At 29.6% G+C, this 24,275-nt stretch overlaps 1 protein-coding gene across 1 annotated transcript in view; it reads right to left on the bottom strand.

The window, feature by feature from the left end:
- The window catches only part of LOC148303890 (adenylate cyclase type 2-like), a gene marked incomplete at its 3' end in the record, with an annotated part of 95,725 nt that overhangs the window by 70,070 nt on the left and 1,380 nt on the right, over window positions 1-24,275 (bottom strand). Inside the window, exons 2-3 of the mRNA XM_088269210.1 lie at window positions 14,883-15,092; window positions 12,559-12,687 (exon numbers count right to left, since the gene is read on the bottom strand). Coding sequence (XP_088125336.1) covers window positions 12,559-12,687; window positions 14,883-15,092 — 339 coding nt within the window. The remainder of the gene's footprint in view (window positions 1-12,558; window positions 12,688-14,882; window positions 15,093-24,275) is intronic.

The raw sequence follows: 24,275 nt of genomic DNA, 5'->3' as shown, positions 1-24,275 counted from the left end.
AAATCCACTCACGAGAAGGCATAGGCTATAAAACTTAAAAAGTTAAAATCTGAGTAGGGTCATGATAAGCGGTGTTTCATAAGCCGTAGCTAGATGTCAAGAGTCACTTGGACGTTAGGTAATTAAAAAAATAGGGTTATAAATAGAGGGGAGGGGGGGGATTAAGGAACGGGTCTATATATTTTAGTTTTAATTTTCACCTGTGTATGAAAACATCGGTTAGTTTTCGAAACTAGTCGTGTATAATAAAATAAAACTCATTGAGTGGTTTATTACAAACGATATTTTTTTTAAAAAAATAATAAACATGTCATTTCTCAAAGTTAATGCCGAATCAATAAATGATGCATATGTATGTATATTTTAATGTAGAAACTACAATCTTTAAATTTTATTGTAAAATAAACAAACCATTTACATTATTTTTTCATACGTCCACTATGTCTCACAAAAGCTGCAACATCGCACATCTACGAAGACTTATAATTATACAACATTTTGAGTATGTCCAAATACTTGTTCACAAATCTCGATTATCTCCAATTACGAGTATTTTTTACATTTTTTTTGACATTTCAATAAAGATGAAATAGAATATGGAAGTCTGGGAATGTCATGCATATGTTGACATGCCAAAAAATGTAAGACTTTTATTTATTGTATATGAACGATAGGGTACTATACTAAAAGCTTATTTTTTTTGTTTAAAATATTAATTTAATTTTACACTCGAATAAGTGATAACTTAGTCTGCTCGGTTGTAATGCAGCCACGAATTTCGAGTGATATGCTCAATTTTATTGTGATGAGCAGTTAAGTATATTTGGTGCAATATTGCAAGATTTAATTCAACTCATTTGCCACAAATCAAAATATTTAATAAAATGAAACTTTGGAAAAATCTGATCAATTCATGAAATCAGGAATAATCAACACAAATAACATAAGTTAATGATCAAATATTATTTTTTGACATCTCACCAAAAATGAAAAAGAATATGGAAATCTGGGCATTTACGAGGCTAACGACCGTCATAGGCTAGTTTATGCGATAACTTGAGATTTCACCAATAGATGTCTCTAGTGAAGTTCTAGTGATTCAAGAACAAGGTTTCTAAACTGGTTCATATATATAAAACTTCTAAGAATTTGAGTTGTGTGGTTGTCAATAATGGGTAGAGTTGGTAAATGTTACACGTGTGTAAAGTGATCACTTAAACCAGCCTATGACGGTCGTCAGCCCCGTAAATGCGATTGATGAGATGTCAAAAAATAACATGAAAAATAACTCCTATAATTGGAGATAATCAAGATTTGTGAACAAGTATTTGGCACACTTAAAATATTGTAAATGATCAAAGATTTGTATTCATAACGTGCATACTTAACTACATACAATGCATATGTAACTACATACATGTAAATAGTAGAACCTCCTTTCCTCCAAAACTTCATTTTGCTATCAATCTTAGAATCAAACCATCCCATCACCCTAAATCAGAAAATTGAATGCTTCAATTCTCCTTCAATTTGTCTCATTCGAAATCGCTTATCCTCCGATAAAGATGTTAGGGTAAAATAAATTGAATAGATTTAAATAACGTGTAGATTTAAATGTTCTTTTATTAAGTTCAATGCAACGTAACTAATTTGACAAAAGTCACATATAAATATTCTCTATGAGTATTTTCATTACTCATTTTAGGATTAAGGTTAACAAGACTAAAACACAAAAAAGGAAGTTAAAAAAAATAATAATAAAGAAACCTAACACAGGGCAAAATGTAAAACAATAAACGGGAAAAGTAAAAAGGCATTAAAAGTAAAAACATAAGGTTAAATGCATGTTTAATGGAAACAAATGACAAAATATAACTCATCACTAACACAAATATATTTTCAAAGAGTATTTTTTTAGTTTTTTTTTATTAAGGATCCCTATCTGGGTTCTATTTTATATGTCAGGCAGCTGGTTAATTTGGGTATAGGCAATATATTGCAATTTATTTGGGTAATATATTTACTTATTTTAACGGAAAGTCACATGGATATTTAAGATGAAAGAAAACAATGGATGTAGAACAATAATCCGTTTTTTCATCAGTGAATATTTATAGCGATTCGATTTTCCTGTCATATTCTTTATGGTAATACGGTAGGTACCTCTATACCATATTATCCTGAGACCCATAATATTTTGACAAAATGGTCCAACGTAATAAGATTTTGAAGACTGAATGAAGTTGTCGGTTTCCAAAATGATATGTTGTTAAATGTTTAAGATTTATTATCCATTAATTTAATGTGAAAGATTTTTAAATATCGTAAAAAAAATTGGAAATGTAAGGGAAAGTTTCGGATTTTTTTATTGCTAATTTATTACTGAATTTTGAACTAGTAATAAATAACGTTTTTTACCAGAATACGGGAATATCAAGAGTTAAAAAATCGACCTGTAAAAAATATCTCTACTTAGCATGCAAACCTTTCTAGCTCCCACATGAATCTATCCATAGAATCCTATCAATCCTTCAATATACTCCTTTCTTTCCTCTCTTTAACGACTTTGTTCCCTTTTCCCTATGTTTTTTCATCTTTATAATGAAATCACTGAAGTTTATATTTATCTTTCATTATGTTTTAGATTTTCAGTGTAATGCACCATATGCTTAATTATATATACAGTAAACTCCCCTATTACGTTGAGATACGTTCCGCGCTATCGAAGGGAACGTTATAAGGGGTAAATGTTTCAAAATGTATTTTTACATCTAACCAACGGGAACGATTGACTGAATATACGGACTTAGTGCGTTATACGGGGAACCACCATTATAGGAAGAAAAAAGTGCAAACGTTATGGGAGAAAATCTAATACGAGTTTCCTATACACGTAAAATATCGTCATCATTCGTTTACGTATATGTATGTAGGTTGGAAGATGTTACTATTTAAAAATAAGACCGCGTAGGTACTTGATATATCGCTCACTCCTTTCAAGAACGTCATAAATCAAAAATCGTCAATTTTCAGTTGTGCATGTTTTCGGAATGCCCAGAAAATGTACTATATCCCAGCAAAAGAGGCATATTTTTAACTTAATATTTACCCGCTATAGGGCAGAAAGTGTTGTTTTTGCATTTTGAAGAAAAGGTATTGTTTAATTATTTTTATAAATATACTAAATATTTTTCAAATGGAGAAAAGACCTTCAGGTTTTACCTAAAAAGATCTGTTGCACAGTAAAAAGTTCAATAAGTGGCTTGATAATTATTTTTAATACATTATATTATATTTTTAAACTTTAAAAACGTTCTCCTGAAAAATCAAGTTTTTTGATTTATGACGTTCTTGAAAGGAGTGAGCGATATGTATTCCAAAAAGTAACGAAAATGAATGAAAATAATGGTGTAATAATATTTTATCATTTGATCAAAAATTGAATTACAAAAATAAAAAGGAACAAAATTAAAATTATCAATAATATTCGGTAATATAACGTTAAAGAATAATGGAAGACTGGTCAGAATGTGTATTTCTTCATTCTTCCCTAATGGAATTAATAAAATTGTAATAAGGCAATAAATAAATAATGGGATCATAAAATTGATGACCAACGTACTCAATAAAACAACGAAATATTAATAAAGAACCCAAACTGAAGGTCAAAAATATTCGGGTGGGGCCTATTCTAAATGAGAAAATAAGTGAAAAAATTAATACCCAATAAATTGTGAAGTGTATCGTTATAATTTAAAGCGAGTTCATAACTTAAAAAATGATCGTAAATTGTCTCCTTTTTATGGACTATAAAGAGATTTTTTAATTAATCCAAGTAAAAACCTTAATCTAAGTTGAAACTTACTTATAATGTAGCTTTAATGTATAATTTGTGTTATCGTTTAAGAGCTTTTAAGCTCTTCGGTCTAAAATGAGTTTCAGTAAGTATCTAGTTAGTGTTAATATTTCAGGCTTTTATTGACACGTGAAGGGGTAGAGAATACAGTAAACTTAAGGTGTTAATTTGCGGAGCAACTAATGTACGTCAGTTGTTGTATTTCACTCTTAAGATTGTTTCGGAAGTAATTAAAAACTTCATACAGGGTTACTTATTATAATAATTTACAAAGATAATCATAACTTTGTGTCCCCGCAGGTAACTCACTAGTTTTGTGAAGGAACAACTTTATTTATTAAAACAACGTAATAATGGAATTTTTAATTTTATTTACTTTTATTTATTTGCACGAATGTACATAAGACAATAAACATTTTAATTGATCATTTCCACTCCAATATTTGAGCCTTTCAGTTCTTTTATGGAATTATATATGTATAAATTAAGTAGCCACGGTGGCATTACACACCCCTGTTTAACACCATTAGAGACGCCGAACCAAGATGAAAATAAGCCAATCACCCTTATGTTTACAGTACTATCCTCGTACACAAATGCGCATAAAAGTCTTTGTTTTATTTGCCAAAAACTTTTATGTCATTTTGCGATATTTTTTTGTCTTTAAAAACGATATTAAAAAATACATATACCGGCGAGAATTTTATAGTTATAAAAAATAAAATATACGTGCCTATGTTTATCTTTAACTATTTTTTTTTTAAATTAAACTTTATAAAATAAAACAACTTCGTTTTCAACCACTTTTTTTGACATTTTTTCTGAAAAAACAATCCCTTTTAAAAACTGGTTAAATATTTTATTTTTGATAATGTTTTTAAAATATACCACAAATTATCTGTAAAAAATATCAAGAAAATAATTCTTTATAATGAGACTGAAAACTTATTCTTTAATATCAATAAAAGCACAATATATTGCAGATTTTTTTCCATCAAATGGTTGGTAGTGAAAAATCACAAAAGCATAATCGTCCGTGAAAGCGGCTAGTGGATCTCAAATTGATGTGGATCTGAAGAGAAACCCGCCGTATAACGCCGTAACAGGTGACATAGGGAACTCGGATATTGAAAAATAATATACGACCTCCACACACCCTGCCATATGTGAAAAAACAAATTGGATTTCCCTGCAATCCATATTTTACTGGTTTTTCCATTAAAAAATCTATTACTTTTGCAGTTTTTTTTATTCGTCATTACCAAGTACACTCAGACCTTGCTTTGCATCGTTTCACTTTACGTTTTTCCGAAGTTGTGTCGTTACTGAATTAAGACTCATTTTCGCTATCTTTGATGTTTATATGATTTCCAATGGAAAATAGCAATTTGCTTTGCGTTGTTTCAATTTGCGTTGCGATATTTTGGAACGTATCTACGACGCAAAGTGAGGTTTTAGTGTAGTTAACTTTTGCCAATAGACCAGTTCTTCAGCAAATGAAATTTATTTTCAAATAAAACTCATTTAAAAATATTATTTAAAAAAACCTTTTCTCCACTTAATCCATATTGCCAAATTAAATTTAATATACAACCCCAAAATTTTAATAAAACCACTTATTTTAAGTTTACAATACTTGTAAAAGATTTCTTCGTGTGACTTTTTCACGAATATTATTTTTACGTTGCTATCACGCAAAAGTTTCGAGAAAAAGATTGTTTATAGTTAATTTGTCAAATTAGAAGTATGTTTATAATTTGTAAATAATATTTAAGGTATTTTGTGAATTTAAAGCATTATTAACATTGTGGTACGGTAATATAATATTCTTCTTATCATTCATCGTTCACTTTATATAATACAACTTTAATTATTAAATTTTTATTACACAAAGTAATGATAAAATGATAAAGAGAGTGTAATATTTAACATATCTCCTTTTCTTAAAAATGAATGGGAAAATTACTTATTTCACAAAGTTCTTAACAGATGGCAGCACCATCTGTCAGTTCCAACTGAAGCAGTTTGGCTTCAGTAACACTATGTAACGTCGAAAATGGTTGGCTTCAGTGATCACTTTATACACTGTGTAACGTTCACAATTTCGTCCATTATTGAACATATGCAGCCATAATTCTTGGAGGCTTTATCCATAGAATATCTGCATACTTTACTTATATTTAACTAATAAGTGTCGTATAATATAATGATATATCTTGATGAAACTTCCAAGAATTACGGCAGTATATGTTCGATTACACAAGCCAGATAGTGGCAAGTCGTAATCCCTGAAAATTTTTAAAGGTTGAGATATGTATCATATTATACGTTTGTATACGATTAAATATCAATCACCCGAGTGTTAAATCCAATAATTATATACAAAGATTTGGATATTATCAAAACTTTGTTGATATAATTTATATGATTCCAAATAATAACTAAAAAATAATTTATAAGCTTTTAATCCAATTTCATGAATCTCACCTTAAAAATCAACTCTCACACAATTTTCTTTCCCATTTCTGTTGTATAAACAACGCTGCATTGTACGAACAATAAGTGTTACATCTGATAACTTGGGAACAAAGCATCCTTACTACCCTTAACGAGTGCATCTCCACGGGGTGTCCGAACAATACCTCCCCTCCCGACCCCTTCCGGGATCGGAACAACGGCCGACGCTAGAAAGATAAAACCAACACACGACAATTGCAACGGGAAGCTTCAGTTTAAGACTCAATCAGTAACCTACGGTAAACATTGAGGGCTAGTTTTTTATCCCACGTCTTAAAACTTTCCGAAAAAAAATTATTAGTAGAAATATCAAACTCACATTTTTTGCATTATTTTATGAAATAACAAAATGGTTTAAATATAAAATAAAACACAAAAGTAAACAAGAAACACTTTAAGGTTTATTGGTGTAGACAAAACTAGTTTCGAGAACTAAAGATGTTCTTGAAACTAGTCGTGTTTATGTTCATAAATTCCAGGGTGGTCTTATACAGTATTTTACTTTTATATTCAAAGAGGTTATGCTTTCTTCCATCCCTGTTTTTTAGTATAATAACGTTTTTTTATTATATGTTGTGCGTTTTTTATTCATTTATTTTATGTTGTTGTTTTATTGTATATGTAGAGTATTACATACTATATTTACAAATTGTTTAATTTATTTATTTAAAACTTATTTATTTTACTATTTGTGTAATAGTAATGACTTAGTATTACACAAATATGACATGAATATTTTAAAATTTAATAAGTATATACATTCAAAACAATAATATAAAGAAGCACCAATAAGCGGGGGAATTAAGCTCTATTAAAAGTTTAATTCAATTAAATTTAAACATTTTTTCAAAGGTAAATCTAATTCTACATTTAGGGATCCAAATTTATTTTACAGAGTTAAGTGTTCAGAAGGTATATTTAATAATAAAAATAAATCTATTATAAATTTATATAATGTTTAATGTTATATAAAGTTCCATGTTATATAAAGTTTAAGTTGGGTTTTGTAATATTAGGTGACTTGTTCTGGAAACGTTGTTTATACAATATAAGTTTTGATTTACAACGTTGCGATAATTACAATTAAAGTCCATTGAGGCTGTAAGAGGAAAGGAGGTTGGCACTTGATACTAGACAAAGACTTTATAAAGAACATCATTAAAGAAAATGATGTAGGAAGTAGAGGCATAATCTGGAGCAAACTAACAAAGGTTATTAATGGTTATAGAAAACACGATTTTAACAAATAATCGGTGAACTTTTGGAAAAAATGATTTGTATTTCTCATAGAATACAAATAAATGAAATATGTAATACTTGTAAAATACCACTTTTTGAGTATATTTATGTAAATAATGGATTTGAAAAATTACAGAGTTTCTCATCTGTAGGTGAAAATACAAACAGTTTACATTTTTACATTTTGTTGAGATCATCTGTAGTTCTTGTTAATTCCTTGAATGTTTTTCGCAGATACTTTATAGCACATTTTATAAACTTTATAAAATGAAACTAGAACTTTGTTTTTAATCACTTTTTCACTGGAACTTTTCTCCAACCGGTTTTGACAAGAAACTTCTAATCATCAAGGATCCCAGGATGACAAGGTTCATGTCGAAACCGGTAGGAGAAAAGTACCAATAACAAAAGTAGTCAAAACCGAAATTCTAGTTTTATTTTATAAAATGTATTTCGCTATGAACTATTGAATTGATTGTTTTCTATAAATTTTTTCTCTTTTATGATATTTGCTTGTACTTCACGAAAAATTTAAAACTAACTTAATTTATGGACGTTCAATTACACTTTCATGCGTTGTTTTAATTTTACTTGTGCAAGGTATCGATAAAAAACTGTTCATTTAATTATTTTTTTGAAACGTTTTTTCTCCTTTTGATCCTTATCCACACTCGATAGTTTATAGCACACCACAACAGATTTATACAGTTTTAAATAACATAAAGGCAAGATAATCCGTTTGATCCGCACTCAATAGTTTAAAGGACACCACAACAGATTTATACAGTTTTAAATAACACGAAGGTAAGCTTATCCAGCTTTCCGCATCAAGTACAAGTTCAGAGTAAAATTAAATTAACCTGAGTGTTTTTTTAAATGAATTGTGAGAAAAAAACTGGCGGAGTTATACTACTGACTGAGTGCTCGACTCAAATTTGAAATTTAAAAGTGAAACTTGGATTCGTAAAAAAGATGAAGAAAGCTGAGTAAACGTTATTGAATTGTGATCAATAAGACGAACGTGTGGAAGAATGAACGTGTTAGATAGATAAAAAGTAAAATATTATAATTGAATGTAGGACTGAGATTTGTTTATTTTTTAAAAATGTTTTTTAAAAGCCTCTCTACGATGGTTCGCAAATGTGGAACAAATGGATGATAAGATAATATCTCATAAATTATTTTTGTGATTGTTTTTTTCTTACCCATCTAGCAGTAATGTCTTTCACTTCAAGATCCCTCACTTACGTCATCTATATAACCCAAACAATTCCTCACCTTTATCGAAAATCTAAAATGCAAAACGGATCACCTTGTCTTTATATGATTGACAATTAATATAATACCATAGCGATCCGATATGGTTTTCTATGCACTATTTGATGCAAATTTTATTTAATTTCTTTTCTTTCTAGACAAACAGGTACTTTCAACACAATTTATCCTTCTGAAAGTCCTGCAAGTACTTTTTGATTCAATAAAGTTCGTTCAAGTCGACTCATTACATCCTTTATGTTCCTCGTGACCCAAAGTCAAAGAGCAAATACCAAAAAGGAATGGGAAATAGCAAAGGAAGCGAGAGCAAAAAGAGTAAGAGCCGGAAGACGCTAAGAAGTGAGGCATAGATGCATCAAAGCCTTCCCTTAGGGAATGGAACTGCGAAGGATAGAACATTCATTCTACAATATAATAAACTTCAATGCTGCAATAACCGATTCAATTACAGCGTATTTATTTTATAGCTTTACTTCTTGCATTTATGAAATGTATTTTAAAAGGCTTTAAAATAATCAGTGGATTGATAATAATAAATTCATTTGAATCACAAATAAATTTTATTTTTTTCAAATACAAGGGTTTTTTTAATTAATCTTAAAATATGATTTTCATTATTATTTTTAACATCATATTGAGGGCATACTAGTTAAATGTATTTAGGAATATAAACATATTCCTGGATAATGGTGTTAAAAGTCAAAATGTTTATTCTTATGTCAAGAGTGTACAATGTAAGAATGTTTATAATCTTGACATTCTTACACACTTTTCTTTTATTTTATGGAAATTATTACTTTTTAATTTCATTAAATATATTTCTGGGTAAAAAAAACATTCATAATATAACCAAAAGTACACTCTTTACGATGAATAAGCCATAATTTCATTAAAATAAAAGGGTAGTATGTTAATACCTATTTTTTTTCTTTTTAAAACATCATTATCCCAGAACTATATATATATATATATATATATATATATATATATATATATATATATATATATATATATATATATATATATATATATATATATATATATATATATATATATATATATATATATATATATATATATATATATACATACTAACCTAAAAAAACACTACAACTGACGTTATCGCAATGACAGCAACACCAGCAATTTAACCAGCGACAACAACTAATGCCATAATGATTAAAGAAAACACTTGTTTTTTACCACTATAGTTTTATTAAAGACTACATGTTTCAGAAGTTAAAGTTCCATCATTCAGGTCTGTATAATAACTTGAATGATGGAAGTTTAACTACTGAAACATGTAGTCTTTAATAAAACTCAAGTGGTAAAAAACAAGTGTTTTCTTTAATCATTGTAACATGTCTTACCACAAAGTTAATGCCGAAACAATAAATAAAAGTAATGGCATATCTACAAAATCCTTTTTTTAAAGTGAGATTATGTAATCGATAGACCTACATTAAATTATTCAAAATATTATCCCTTCTCAAATATGTAAGGTTTTAAACTCAGCGCAAAAGCTTTATATATTTCAAATAGAAGTTAATTAATTCATTATCTCTGGCGCTGTTATGAGGAATATTATATAACAAAAGTTTCAATTTTATTAATATTCCTGAAGACAGCTCAATCACCGCGTGTTGTATTTCTCACACATCTTGATGAAGTGTTTAAGGAGTTAATTCTATAATGTGTAATTAAACCCATCTACATTACGCTCCTATGTTATTCTGAGCCGTGCTCTTGAGTAAATTAAATTATTTTGGATACAATGCCTATTGTTGTACAAGCCACTGATTACGAAGTATTTTAGCTCACACGACTAAACAAGTCATTTGGAGGGTAGAGCGAAAATATGTTTGTTCAATTTTACCTTAAGCTTAATTAAACTTTGAATGCTTTGCTAGAAAAAAGGTTATAATTTAAAAATAGACTTAAAAACAGCGGAGATTTGAAACGAAGCATAAAAATTTATACGAACATACATTATTTAAAAATCTAATGTATGAAGTTATTTTTTTAATTTGTAGGATAAATAACCACTCACAATCAAAGTTTGTACCATTGTAAAAGCATTAATAATAATAATAAAACCCTGACCTTGACCAGTAAATATAAGTATATTTTTGGGTTGTTTGGAAGATATTACTTCTTAGCAATAAAACCGTCAATATGCACAAAAGTTTTAAATGAAAAAAAAAAATACAATCTATTTTGGGGGTTGGGTAAAAGAATGATATAATATGCTTAAAAGAATACATAGGAATCCCACCTGAATAATAAAATTATATGATATATATGAAAAAAATATATTTTTCCTAATTTATCACCCCATTATATTGTCGAAGAGATAAAGTCATTATAATAATTATAATAAAACCCTTATCCGCACCCCAATGGTGCATAGGGCACTGTGTCATAAAAAACACACTGTTATCTTGATCGTTTACACATGAAGGAAAGGTGATCAGCCCTCCGCTTCAGGTACCAGTCCATGGTAATATTGAATAAATGTTACAGTGAAAAAATCACTTACATTTATTTTACCCCCCTTGGAAATCGAACCCGGGACCTCCAGAACGGTAGCTGAGCGTACTGACCATTACACTACGGAGGCGGACAAAAGCATAAGAGCTTGTTTTATTTTCATTGACCTTTCTCAGTGCTTACGATTAGTTGAATTTCTCTAACGTTATTTTGTATTGTTTTAGCTTAACTTTATGGAATAAGATAATGAATTAAATATATATTTTTAAAATATTGGATAAGACAATTGTTACTTTACAAAACACAGACTTGAATTTCGCATTAAAAATTAAATAATAAATTATTCAATGATCTAGATTCAATATCACTATCAATATATTTACCATCAACTTAAGAATGATGGTTTTAATATAAAAATACAACACTTGATAAGACCACTTTTGCTTTTAATAATGTAAACACGACTAGTTTTGAGAACTACACATGTTCTCATCAGTAGGTGAACATACAAATACTTTGCATTAATAAACTCAAAAAATTGGTTTATACGAGTGTTTTGTTTTTATATCTGAAAAATCTCTAACGCCATGTATTTTAAGCGCAATTTTTTATTTATGCGTCGTTTTGTTACTAAAGTTACTATACGGGTCTGTGTCAATTACTCTTCAAGAAAAAGCAGTTCTGAGATGTTTATGCAAAATTGCAGTGGTCGGTCACATGATGTATGTAGCACTGAATAACGATCCCAAGCGAAATGATATTTTAGATGTAATTAAGGGGATATTCGCAAACTCAGCATTCAATCACCGGCCGACCACCGGAGAAGTCACACGTCTCTTCACGCCCGTTTTTTTTAAAGAATGTATATTGATCATTGTTTTTTTACCTTTCATTAACTCTTTTATTTTCAAAACCTTATAATTATTTCGAAGAAAAACTTACTTTTTCTTGGTAACTTGGTATTTAGAGAAAAAAATCAATTTCCCAAATTATTACCTGGATTAAGAGAAAATTAAGCATAGACTTAACGAATACTGGGCCTTAATGATGGTAAATGCAAACGCAAAAAACGATTTTTGGCGATTTCACAAAATTTTCACGACCATTTAATAATAGGAAAAATACTCGTAACAAAATTAAATAATATATCATTATTTCATTGTAATAATTTAGATTCTCACCTGTTGATAGAAAAGAGGTTCATTCTTCTGAAAACCAACCCCAAATGCAAGAGCGAGATGGGCTGCAGAGAGAAGAGCAGCTATCACGAGGGCGACAGAGCGAGACACGGGTAGCATCGTGTGCACAGCCTGAAATATTTTATACATTAATACAAAACATTTATAAAGGACAGAGGTGTGAATACTATCTTTGCCATTCTTTAATTTGCTGTAAAGCTTTTGTGAACTTCATCCGTCTTGATTATCCAATGTTGATCATTTATCTAGAAGTCAAGTATTATATTATGTAGCGAACAATAATGAAACATGTCCAAAAATCCTCACATCCATCATAATTCCAATGTTTAAAATATTTTTTAAAACATTCATATCATTTTTTGACATTTTATCAAACATGAAGAAGAATATAGAAGTCTGGGCATTTTTAAAATATTAAAATACGGAAATGAGGTTAAAAAATATAATACACACTTTTTTAAGGTAAAATATTTTTTATTGTGGTTTCTGACACGCATACAGAGAACTATATGCGTGTCAGAAACGACATATAAAATAAAAATTTTACACCTATAAAGTTAGCCGAAATTTCAAGTATTATTATTTTGTACTTTTCATATTGATAACCGTGTAAAAATATGAAAATCTTCTTATTTGTCTAATGAAAAAGAAATGTGTGTTTTTAGCACTGCTGGTTTTTTGTTATTTTTGAGGTGGCTCGCACTGATGTATCACCAACGGCTTCGGGCTGAAATAATGCTACTATTTTTTCAGTTATTAAAACAACTAAAAGTTCTACCATTGTACTTCACGTCAAATCGTAAACTGAACTTTTCTGTGAAGGCAAAGAGCTAAATGGATTTGTGGATTTCGTATACAATTTCCAATCCATTAAACTTCGGGATAGGAGTTGAGGGCTCTCTCCGGATGAGTGACTCTCTTCCGAAGTTCACTCATTTCAGATATTTCCATAAATAAGCCATATTTATAAATGCGATTTGCTCCAGAAAACTTTGTAACTAATAATTTAATTCAAGTTACTTTTTCTTCAATTTTGTAGTAAATAATATGGATCTTTTCTATTCAGTTTACAAATAGATTGCAAATATTTATATAAAATTCCTCAAGAAAAGCCGAACTGTTGACTGTCGTCAACAGACCTTCCACTTGAAAAGGGTTCGGTATTTTGTGTCCTAGCTTGGTTTATATTACCAATGCCCTTCACTATTTTTAACATATATGATACCACTTTTCGTGACAGCTCCTTATGAAATATCATAAATAGGTCCTCACCAACGCGCCTCTAGATGTTATCCTTGAAAACTGAAAAGGGGGAAAAGCATCAACAGGTGAGGGACACATTGAGTTGTATGAAAAGCAACTCTTACTCAAGCACCGGATATTTATTTATTTAAACATGTTACATACATAAGTAACTTATATAATATTCCCGTTACTCATTTCGGGACACGGGATTAAGGTTAACAATACTGTTAAACTGATTAAAAAAGTAACAAACCAGAAACATTGGGTAAAATGTAGAGTTCAGTAAATAGGCATATAAAAAAACATAAGGTAAGAACCACGTTTAAGGGGAAAAAAGAGAAAATATAACTAAAATATAACCAACATGCTCCAGCCCTAGAAGACTGAGAAGAAGGCGCAATAATACGAGAGCTTCGCTTTCTTCCTTTCAGACTAAGACGATTGACGACGTTTTTCTTTAAAAAAATTATAAGTGCCCTTGAGGTAGTTTTTTTACGAAAATGGCGCTATGTTAATCATCTTAAATGTTTAATTATTAATCACTAACATAAATATCTTTCCATAAAGTATTTTTTCAGTTCATTCATTTTGGATCCCTGTCTGTGTTCTATTTTACATACATCAGGCTGTTGAAGAATGAGAAGTACTAGACATGTCGCTCATTCCTTTCAAGAACGTCATAAATCAAAAAACTTGTTTTTTCAGGAGAACGTTTTTAAAGTTTAAAAATATAAAACAATGTATTAAAAATAAATATCAAGTCACTTATTAATAATTTTCTGTGCAACAGATCTTTTTAGGTAAAACCTGAAGGTTTTTTCTTCATTTGTAAAATATTTAGTGTATTAAAAAAATAATTAAACCAAACCTTTCTTCAAAATGCAAGAACAACACTTTCTGCCCTGTAGCGGGCAGAAAGTGTTGTTAAGTTAAAAATATGCCGCTTTTGCTGGGACATAGTACATTTTCTGGACATTCCGAAAACACACACAACTGAAAATTGTCGATTTTTGATTTATGGCGTTCTTAAAAGGAGTGAGCGATGTATGGTATTTTCTTACCACTATAAGGGCGAACAGGGGTAGAGGCGCGTGACTGGACGCCAGTAGCAGCGCGGCCGCCCCCAGAGCGGTGGCAGTGAGTAGCGCCGCAATCAGCGCCGCCAACTCGCTCTCCAGCCAGGCGGGAAGCCGGGAGGCGCACAGCACGACCGCTATTATCCCCGACACACCAACCAACGTGGCCACGGATGTAGTCTTCAACTGCAGCTCCTGAAAAATAGTTGAAAATATCTATAAAAAAATCAATCATATATCAACTTAATGAAAACAAGCACTCAAAACTCGAAACAATCATATCCTAAAGATGTAAAATTAATTTTAAAATCCCCAAATACACCACAAGACAGTAGGTACCAATAAAATTACTTATACCCTTTAAAAAATATAAATATAAAAACACACAAACACTCTAAGAAAGAAACTTAAGAAACACTATATACATATCCAGACCATTTTATTGTTCTTTATAATAATATAATATTAAAAAATAATATGATAAATAACTCCTATAATTGGAGATTATGCAGATTTGTGAACAAGTATTTGGACACACTCAAAATGTTGTTAAAATAAAGACTATATTACGCACAAAAAAAACTAAACAAGATAACCCCCTCTCCAAACACAAGAGCTAATTTCTTTTTTGGGAAGGAAGGTTTTTAAGGAAATGATGTTAACTGAGAAACGTCGTGATGGTTAGTAAGTTATTAGAAATAAATATTTATAAATTTTTCGAAAAACAACATTTACATTTTATCATTGAAAGTTTATTTTTTTGTCCGTTATTCAAATTATTATTATGATATTTAGAAACCTTTATTTATCTCATTTACAATTTTTCGATATCAGTAAATATTTACGTTAAAACGTTGCGAATACGCAACAGCGTATTCGCATATAATATAATTTAATACATATAATTTAACAAAATTTATGACTCTTAAATAGTATTACAAAATCGAGAATTATTAGAAATCATTCAGAATTTTCAATAACCCTAAATATTTTTTGGACTTTTATTAGAATGATTAAAACCAATATTGGCACCCAATGGTGCATAGGGCATGGACCCTCACGAAGTGTCATATATTTGATATTCGTTAATTGACGCGAGTGAAAGAGCTTAGGATAAAGGATATTTTTATTTTATGTGGAAGAAAATTAATGAAATATAAAGGATATATTAGGTACTATCAAATAAGAAAAGAAAGAGGAAAGAAATCGCAAAAGTTAGGAAACTCATAACAACTTTTGAAAGTTTTGACAAGCTACTTCCAATGCGTACAAGTTTTGTGACGAAAAGGGATCGGTTTATTAGATTAGGTAGGTTCATTGATATTATTAATCGATTCATCAACGAAGTTAAATTATTAACTTGGATTATTTCTTAATCTATATTTGGTATGCCTATCAAATGAATCCCATAAATGGATTGATAAAACCAAAACTTTGTACTTTAAACGCAAATTAGAAATTTTTGAATTCGTTGTATCTTAAAACAATAATGAAAAAACACTACCAAATTACCAAATATTTTTGACGCTATTAACCTAAATATTTTTTATAGGCATCTTATTTTTGGTTTTTTCATCAATCTCTACAATAATTAGTATTATAATTAGAATCGTATACTAATCACAAGATACCGTAAACCCAACTCCGATCCGTACAATACTTTTTGGCGTATCTCGCACCAACAAAAGTAAGCAAATAGAACGCTTATAAGCGTGCCGCTCTCTACCAACAGTATGTTAAAGACGGTTTGAAGCGTTTCCCACAAACTATTTGTCAAAATTATATTAATCACATTAAATCATATAAAACAGAAAAAAGTGTGTAAAACTAATAAGAAATATATTTTTAAAAATTATTAAGAAAATGTGTTATAATTTTTAAAATGAATCTCTAATTACATTTTTCTGCACTAGTCGATAAGTGTAAAAATATATTCAAAGGAAGCAGATTATTATTTCAGACCGATAAAATCCATATTACACCTAATGGCAATGAATGAATGAATAAAGCACCTGAGTGTTACAAATCTTTTGTCGAACACAAAAATACATCACAATTATTTTAAAGCACTCAATAGCTTAAGGCTTTTTAAAGACTGATTTTCTTTATGATTTTGTAATATAAGATACGCAAGTCTTTCAGAAATCTAAAATACATCGGATTATTCATAAAATATAGGCTCGTTATATTATTACGAGTATTATTTTTTGACATCTCATCAAAGATGAAGAAGAATATGGAAGTCTGGGCATTTACGGGGCTTACGACCGTCATAGGCTGGTTTAAGTGATCACTTTACACACGTGTAACATTCACCAATTCTACCCATTATTGACAACCACACTACTCAAATTCTTGGAAGTTCTATATATATGAACCAATTTAGAAATCTTGTTCATGAATCACTAAAACTTCACTAGAGACATCTATTGGTGAGATGTAAAGAAGCTTTTTACTAAGCAGAAACTCTTATATTAGTATGTGAGATCCGAATCCCGGATTATAATCACACACATGAGAAACGCCAGAAAATACCATTTTCATTTTTATTATTAAGCTTATAATTTGACCAGATAATTTATTTACAACATTTTGAGTGTGTCCAAATACTTGTTCACAAAATCTGGATTATCTCCAATTACAGGAGTTATTTTCATATTAATATAATATGAAATTATAATATGAAAATAACTCCCGTAATTGGAGATAATCCAGATTTTGTGAACAAGTATTTGAACACACTCAAAATGTTGTATTACGAGTATTTTTAAATAACATCATAACGAACGAGATTGAATATTATAACGAATAATATCAATTCATATAAGAACGAAATCTACAGTAGCTTTTCTTCAGCTATTCAATTTGTATAAACCCTTTATTTAGATTTAAAATGTTTTTGTCTAATTTAAGTTCGTACCTGACTTGTTGATGTTTTCACAAACGGCGACCAAGCCGATTATAATCTCATCCCATCATCCCGGCTTATACTATCCGACCGCTTTCAAATCCTTTTATTTTGCTTTTTTTTAATCCTGTCCAGAACACACTATTGTATCAACAGCAAACAGGTGTCCCTTATCGATAAAATTTTCGTCAAGGGTCTATTTTTCCGTGTGACCCAGTTTGTGCGTGCTTTTTTCATTGGGAAATTAGGGCAGGTACATCAAGACTAAAGTCACCATATGTTAACGACGCCACAAAAGCGAAAATATCGCTTATATTGGATGTCATAAATTTTATATTAAACATCTTCTTCTTCTTTTTTCTCACTCTTATCCACACCAATGGTGCATAGGGCACTGCATCGTATTGACTCAGTGTTATCCTGAAGATTACTTAAATGAAGGCAAGATGACCATTCCTGCGCTTCATATACCAGTTCAGGGTAATATTAAATAAATACCAGCGTGAAAAATCACTAGTATTTATTTTGATCCCCCCCTCCTCTGGGAATAAACCCGGGGCCTCCAGAACGGTAGCTAAACGTGCTAAACGTTACGCTAAGGTGGCTGCACTTTAATCAAAAATGTGGTTTTAAATAGTAAATACATGTTTTTTTTTACTTTACTTTTTTTAGCGTTAAAAATATTTTATTAGCACAATCTAAAAAACTATAGCAGACCCTTGCTTTACAAATGAAATCATGAATAATTAACACTCTTTTCATTGTATTTTTTTCCATGTTTTAGAGCATACTTTTATTATTCACAAGTCGATTAAACCGCTTTATGATGATGGTCAGATGTACAATGCATAAATAAATAACGACACAATATACGCAACAACGAGGTATTTAATTATTTGGGCATACAGTACATCGTAAAATATTAATACCGTCAATGTATACACAATATGGCCCATGTCCTGTAGGTTTTATACAAGCGTGTGGTGCCTCCCTAGCAGATCACTCCGCGGGCTGACCACTCTCATTATATCTCACAGAAAGTATAAATACGACGTGTGAACATTAAAGAGGAAACCCACTCACAATAAGAAAAGGTTAAAAAACTAATAATGTTGGAGTCTAAATAGAAAAATTAAAAGCGCTTATTTTAAAAATTAAAAACTCGTATGTCGTATTAAAAATACCGAGCAAAGAAGATAATAATCAACTATAAAAACAACTAGTCGTGTGTATCGAAATAAAACTCAAAAAGACGTATTATTATTATTTATTTATTTTTTGACATCTCATCAAAGATGAAGAAGAATATGGAAGTCTGGGCATTTACTAACCCCTGTAATTGGAGATAATCCAGATTTTGTGAACAAGTATTTGGACACACTCAAAATGTTGTCAATAACACGTGTTTATTAACAAAAAACTACGTGTCATTCCACAAAGTAATGCCGAATAAAATTTTTAATTTGGAATCAATAAGGTAAATTTTAGTCACTTGAACGTTAGGTAGTTCCAAAAATATTCCGTACTCTTTCTTCCTTTGTTGGCGAGCTGTCAATTGCGAACGGTATCACACTCCACGTAAAATATTTCAATTTTTTTATTCTAATCAGAATATTGTATTTTAATAATTTTATTACTGACTTTGATATTTTCCTTTTTCCACCCTCTCGTCTCTCTCTCTCTAAGTTTATATTGTGCAAACAAATATACAAATGTGGAATTTTATGATTGGGGCAGTACAAATCCTCGTAATGTTATCACTTATGGTATATCACCGCAGCTAATAAACAATTTATATTCAAACCCGTAGATGGAAGCGTCTGTAGCTTCTGAAACTAGTCGTTAAAAATAAATATAATACTCAAGTGGTAAAAAACAAGTGTTTTCATTTAGAATTAAATCGTGTCTTGCCACAAACTGCATGCTGAAATAATAAGTAAAATACATTTAATAATTAATCATTCATTTAAGAATTATATACCTTAGTGTAATAAATTTGTAACTATGAGTTATTAATTTGATTTTACATGCCAATTCCCTTAATAGATAAATTATATTATGAATTATGGTTTTAAGTAAAAAGAAAAAATTGAACACACAACGCAATCCACACATCTTTAAAAAGTGATTAGTCAAGTTCTTAAATTTCTTCAAATAAAATCACATCATTTTTCATTTAAGTTTTACATAGTACATACCAGTATTTTTTAAAAATGTATTGTGACACGTGTTTCAATGCATACCGCATCATTTTCAAACACTGTAATTTACGGTGTCACAGTAGATTTTAAGAAATAGTGGTATTCAAGAAGTAAAACTTAAATTAAAAATGTATAGATTTTACCACAAAGTGACTGCCGAATCAATTCATGATAAAATCACTTCATGATAATATCAAAATGACATTTATATTGTCATTTTGATATACAAAACACATTACATAATATTTCAATTAAACCAAATCTCAACGGACAACTTTTGTACCGGAATACGAGATGCTGTTTTAGATTCGAAACTACTGAAAAACCTATTGTTCCCTCTGTGTAACAGAATTGTTTATTAGTCGTCCTGTCATCCCTTGGGAATAACCTGAGCTAACCTAACCTATCTGGATCACCTTTGACTTGAAGCCACCAATCCTGGAATATTAACTAGAACATTTGGTTTTGATCTGAACCCAACCAAATCCCCAGATACAGACTTTAAATCCCTTACTTATGCTTAAACTCTGTAAACCGATATATGATAAGTTCGTAATATCGTTTCTAGAGTGGAACCGAAAATTATATTTATTTTGTAAAAAAGCTCATAAAATCACTCGTCAGTAAGCGGGTGGAGGCTTAGTAAAAAGGAAGCTCCTATTAAATAAAGATTTACGAATATCATTAGATCAATGTCTCAGATTCAACTTTTTTAACTGTTTATGCATGAATATATTTTCGGTAATTGTTTCAGATTTTACGAATATTTTAAAAGTTCAGTAAACTAAATTCAAGTGTTTATAAAATAAAACAATTTTGTTTTTAACCACTTTTTTATTGGTTAATTTTTTCTTCAACCGGTTTCGATAAGAACCCTGTCATCATCAAGATTAACATGTTCTTATTCTAAAACATTGAATATTTCAATATTTTAGAATTAGTACATGTTTAACCCTGACGATAACAAGATTCTTGTCGAAACTGGTTGGAGAAAAAATGACCCAAGAAAAAAGAATTTAAAAGTTTATAAAATGTGACACAAAGTATCTGCGAAAAACATTTAACAAAAAATTAACTTAAAAGCCCAAGTCTTTTAAAGGTATATTACTAAAAAACGACATGAAAAATAAGTTGTTTTTCCGTAAACAGTTTTCTTATACGCTCAACATTGAGCCGTATCTAGTTTCTTACTAGGAAACTTAAACAGAATGGATACTCGAGAAGACTTTGTCAAATACTGTTTTTCTTAAGTATATCTTCCATTAATCGCCGAGAAAGAATAAATTTAATACTTTGGAGTTTCATTTAAGTATCTGTAAACAGGTAATTCAATCTTTTTAAATTTACCAGTGTAATAAATTTTGCATAGCATATTATTTATATTCGTATTAAATACATGCTAAAAACAAACTTTAAACGACAAATTCTACAAAAGAATTTAAGTAAATCATTCATGTAAATTAACTACTTTGCAATCTCACATTACTACTGATTTTTATCCGCACCCAATGATGCATAAAATACTGTTGATTCAATGTTAATTTGATCGTTTATTATATTAAGGCAAGATAATCAATCCTACATTTAAGGAGTACCTGGTGGTCCACAGTAATATTTAATAAATAGTAGAAGGAAAAAAGTTATATTCATCGCGACCACCCTGAGATTTAAACTCAATACCTCTAGCATAATAAACAAATGTACCTACTTACATATGCACTATGGAAACGGATAAAATTATCAATCTTTTCCATTATCTTCCCCATATATGTATAAAAGTTTGAATAATGTAGAAAAATAGAACGATGAAAGAAAACAGCGCATAAATGTTTATAAATCGTTGGTTTTACAGTGAGACACATTAGTAAAAAAAACTCAATTATCTAATTTAATTATAATATTAATTGCGCATTCAATATATTGTTTTTTATTCTTACATTAACTGTAGGATCGAATGAAATTTATTTATTCATTTTATAATATTTTTTATCCATAGTTACAAGCTGTGTACATCTTAATTAACTCTTATACGATACATTAAAAATATACGCTGTATTGTGAACACGTTTTTCCTTGATGATTAAAATACAAGTAAAGAAATGCTTGAAGGGTTTATATTTAAAAATTACATTTATCGTAGACCTGCAGGAGAAAGTGACCAAGTGCATTTTTTACAAAAAATGTGATTATTGACTATTCGATATCTTACTACCTTAATATTGCCCTGAATAAAATCCCAAAGCGATTTTAAACTTAGAAGTATAATATATTGACTTGTTAAAAATGACTAACTGCATTATTTTCTTGCCTAGCAAAAGTGACTTAAATGGCCCTCCTGAACTTTTTACGTTTTGTTAATTGGTCACTTTCTCCTGTACGACTACGATATTTCAAATACTAAAACAAAATAACGACCACTCCAACTAAACAAAAAAGTCACACTCACTTAGCAATCAGATATCGTTTAATCAACCAAGCTAAATGGTTTAGCAAACGAACTGATGTCATCAAAATATTTTTGACGACTGCAGACATGCTGCGTAGTGCTATACTCATACAACACCACACATCTTGTAACGTGAACTACTGCCGATGACGATAAATCGCTGAGATTTATTATAGCTATTCATATACATATAGTATTTTTATTAGACATACTATAATGGTCTCAACTGGTCATCATCCAAGGAGGGCATTAAATAAGGAAAGCTTATAATTCACAAGTAGGTACCTAATACTTTTAAGCGCAGCGTTCATACAAGTATTGAAAATCGTTCGTTGACTATTAGGATATACATCATTGAGTGAAGATAATTGAGCAAAAGAGCTGTTAAGTTTGACGACAATAACTCGACGAAAATTTTAGACGACGTTTTGTTTTTTAGAACGAAGCTTCGCTACCAGTGTCGATGAACGATGATTTTTAAAAAGCTACATTATATTTTTTTTATCAAAATCGTTTCCACATCTAGCTAGTTTTTTGCAAATGTTTTCAAAACTCTTTTACGGTAAAAATTCAATAGGAATTACCTTAAAATGAGAGAATAAGTACTTAATTGTTTAAATGACTAAAGACGGATATACTTACAATACAATACTAACCGTTGCGTAGGTATCTACATATATTTCGTTGAGTGTAATCAGGATCAAAGGATAGAAAAAATATCCTCGGATTACCGGTGAAACGACTACATACCAGATTGTAGTATGATAGTTCTATTTTCATCATGTACAGCGATTTTTGTTTGATTTTTTTTCATCCTTAGTATACATTAAAAATACTTTTTTTAAACTTGATCTTGAAAGTCATTTACCATGAAACTTGAGTACATTTATCGTCAAATATTTAGTTGAATATTAAAAAAAAATGTTTATTAAAATGCGAATTAATTATGCGTAGCTAAAAGTTTATTTTGACGAATATTATGTTCAATAAATAAAACAAAAAAAGGCTCCTATTAACACTGCAAATTTTACAGAATAAATAAGTGTGTTTTTTGCTTGGTGTATCACTCAATTCTAGTAACAAGCGTTGAAGTACCGAGAGTAAAATATTGTGGATCACTGATCTGTGTAATGAGTATATTGTGAACAAAAATTCTGAAATTTATATACGTTTTAAACTTTACCAAGATCTCACGTTTACCACCAAACAAACTAGTTTAATACAACAAAGTTCCACAGCGTGGAATAAACGTCTGAACAATTCACAATACTGAAATATATCGCATTCCTTTCAACAGTGTTTAAAATAGAAAAATATATTTTTCTCTAATGTTTATACTTTCACTAAGAAAATTCGTAAGCGCTCGATGACTACTTCGTACCGATATTACACTTCTAGCTCTCTACTTTTTATTCATATGTTCTCTTCTAGTTTTAGTAAATTTGTGTTTTGTATGTTGTATAAACATGTTCTCCTCTTCTAGTTTAAATAAATTTGTGTTTTGTGTGTTGTGTAAACATTGCATTGATTGTAGTTTTAAAATAAATTATTACACAAAAAATTAAGTAAGTAATTCGGATTACAAATTTTTTAAACATATTTCAACATCTAACATGTCAAAAAACAATGTTTCTTATATAATAATCTTAAAATATAAGAAGTAACCACAATTTTTGGCTTTTACTTAAAATTATAGGAAATCACATAAACTTTATCTTAATTCAATAATTATTAAATTACTGTGTTAAAATTTCATTGATTATTTATTCATAGCAATTTTCTTATTTTTACTCCTTTTAACCCCTTTTCACACCCAATGGTGT

The sequence above is a fragment of the Brachycentrus maculatus genome, unplaced genomic scaffold, assembly GCF_059751285.1.
Source record: "Brachycentrus maculatus isolate JH-2025_06_01 unplaced genomic scaffold, ASM5975128v1 h1tg000341l, whole genome shotgun sequence".
Classification (NCBI taxonomy): Eukaryota; Metazoa; Arthropoda; class Insecta; order Trichoptera; family Brachycentridae; genus Brachycentrus; species Brachycentrus maculatus.
The sequence above is the reverse complement of the archived record's forward strand: the minus strand, read 5'-3'. Positions and strand labels throughout refer to the sequence as shown.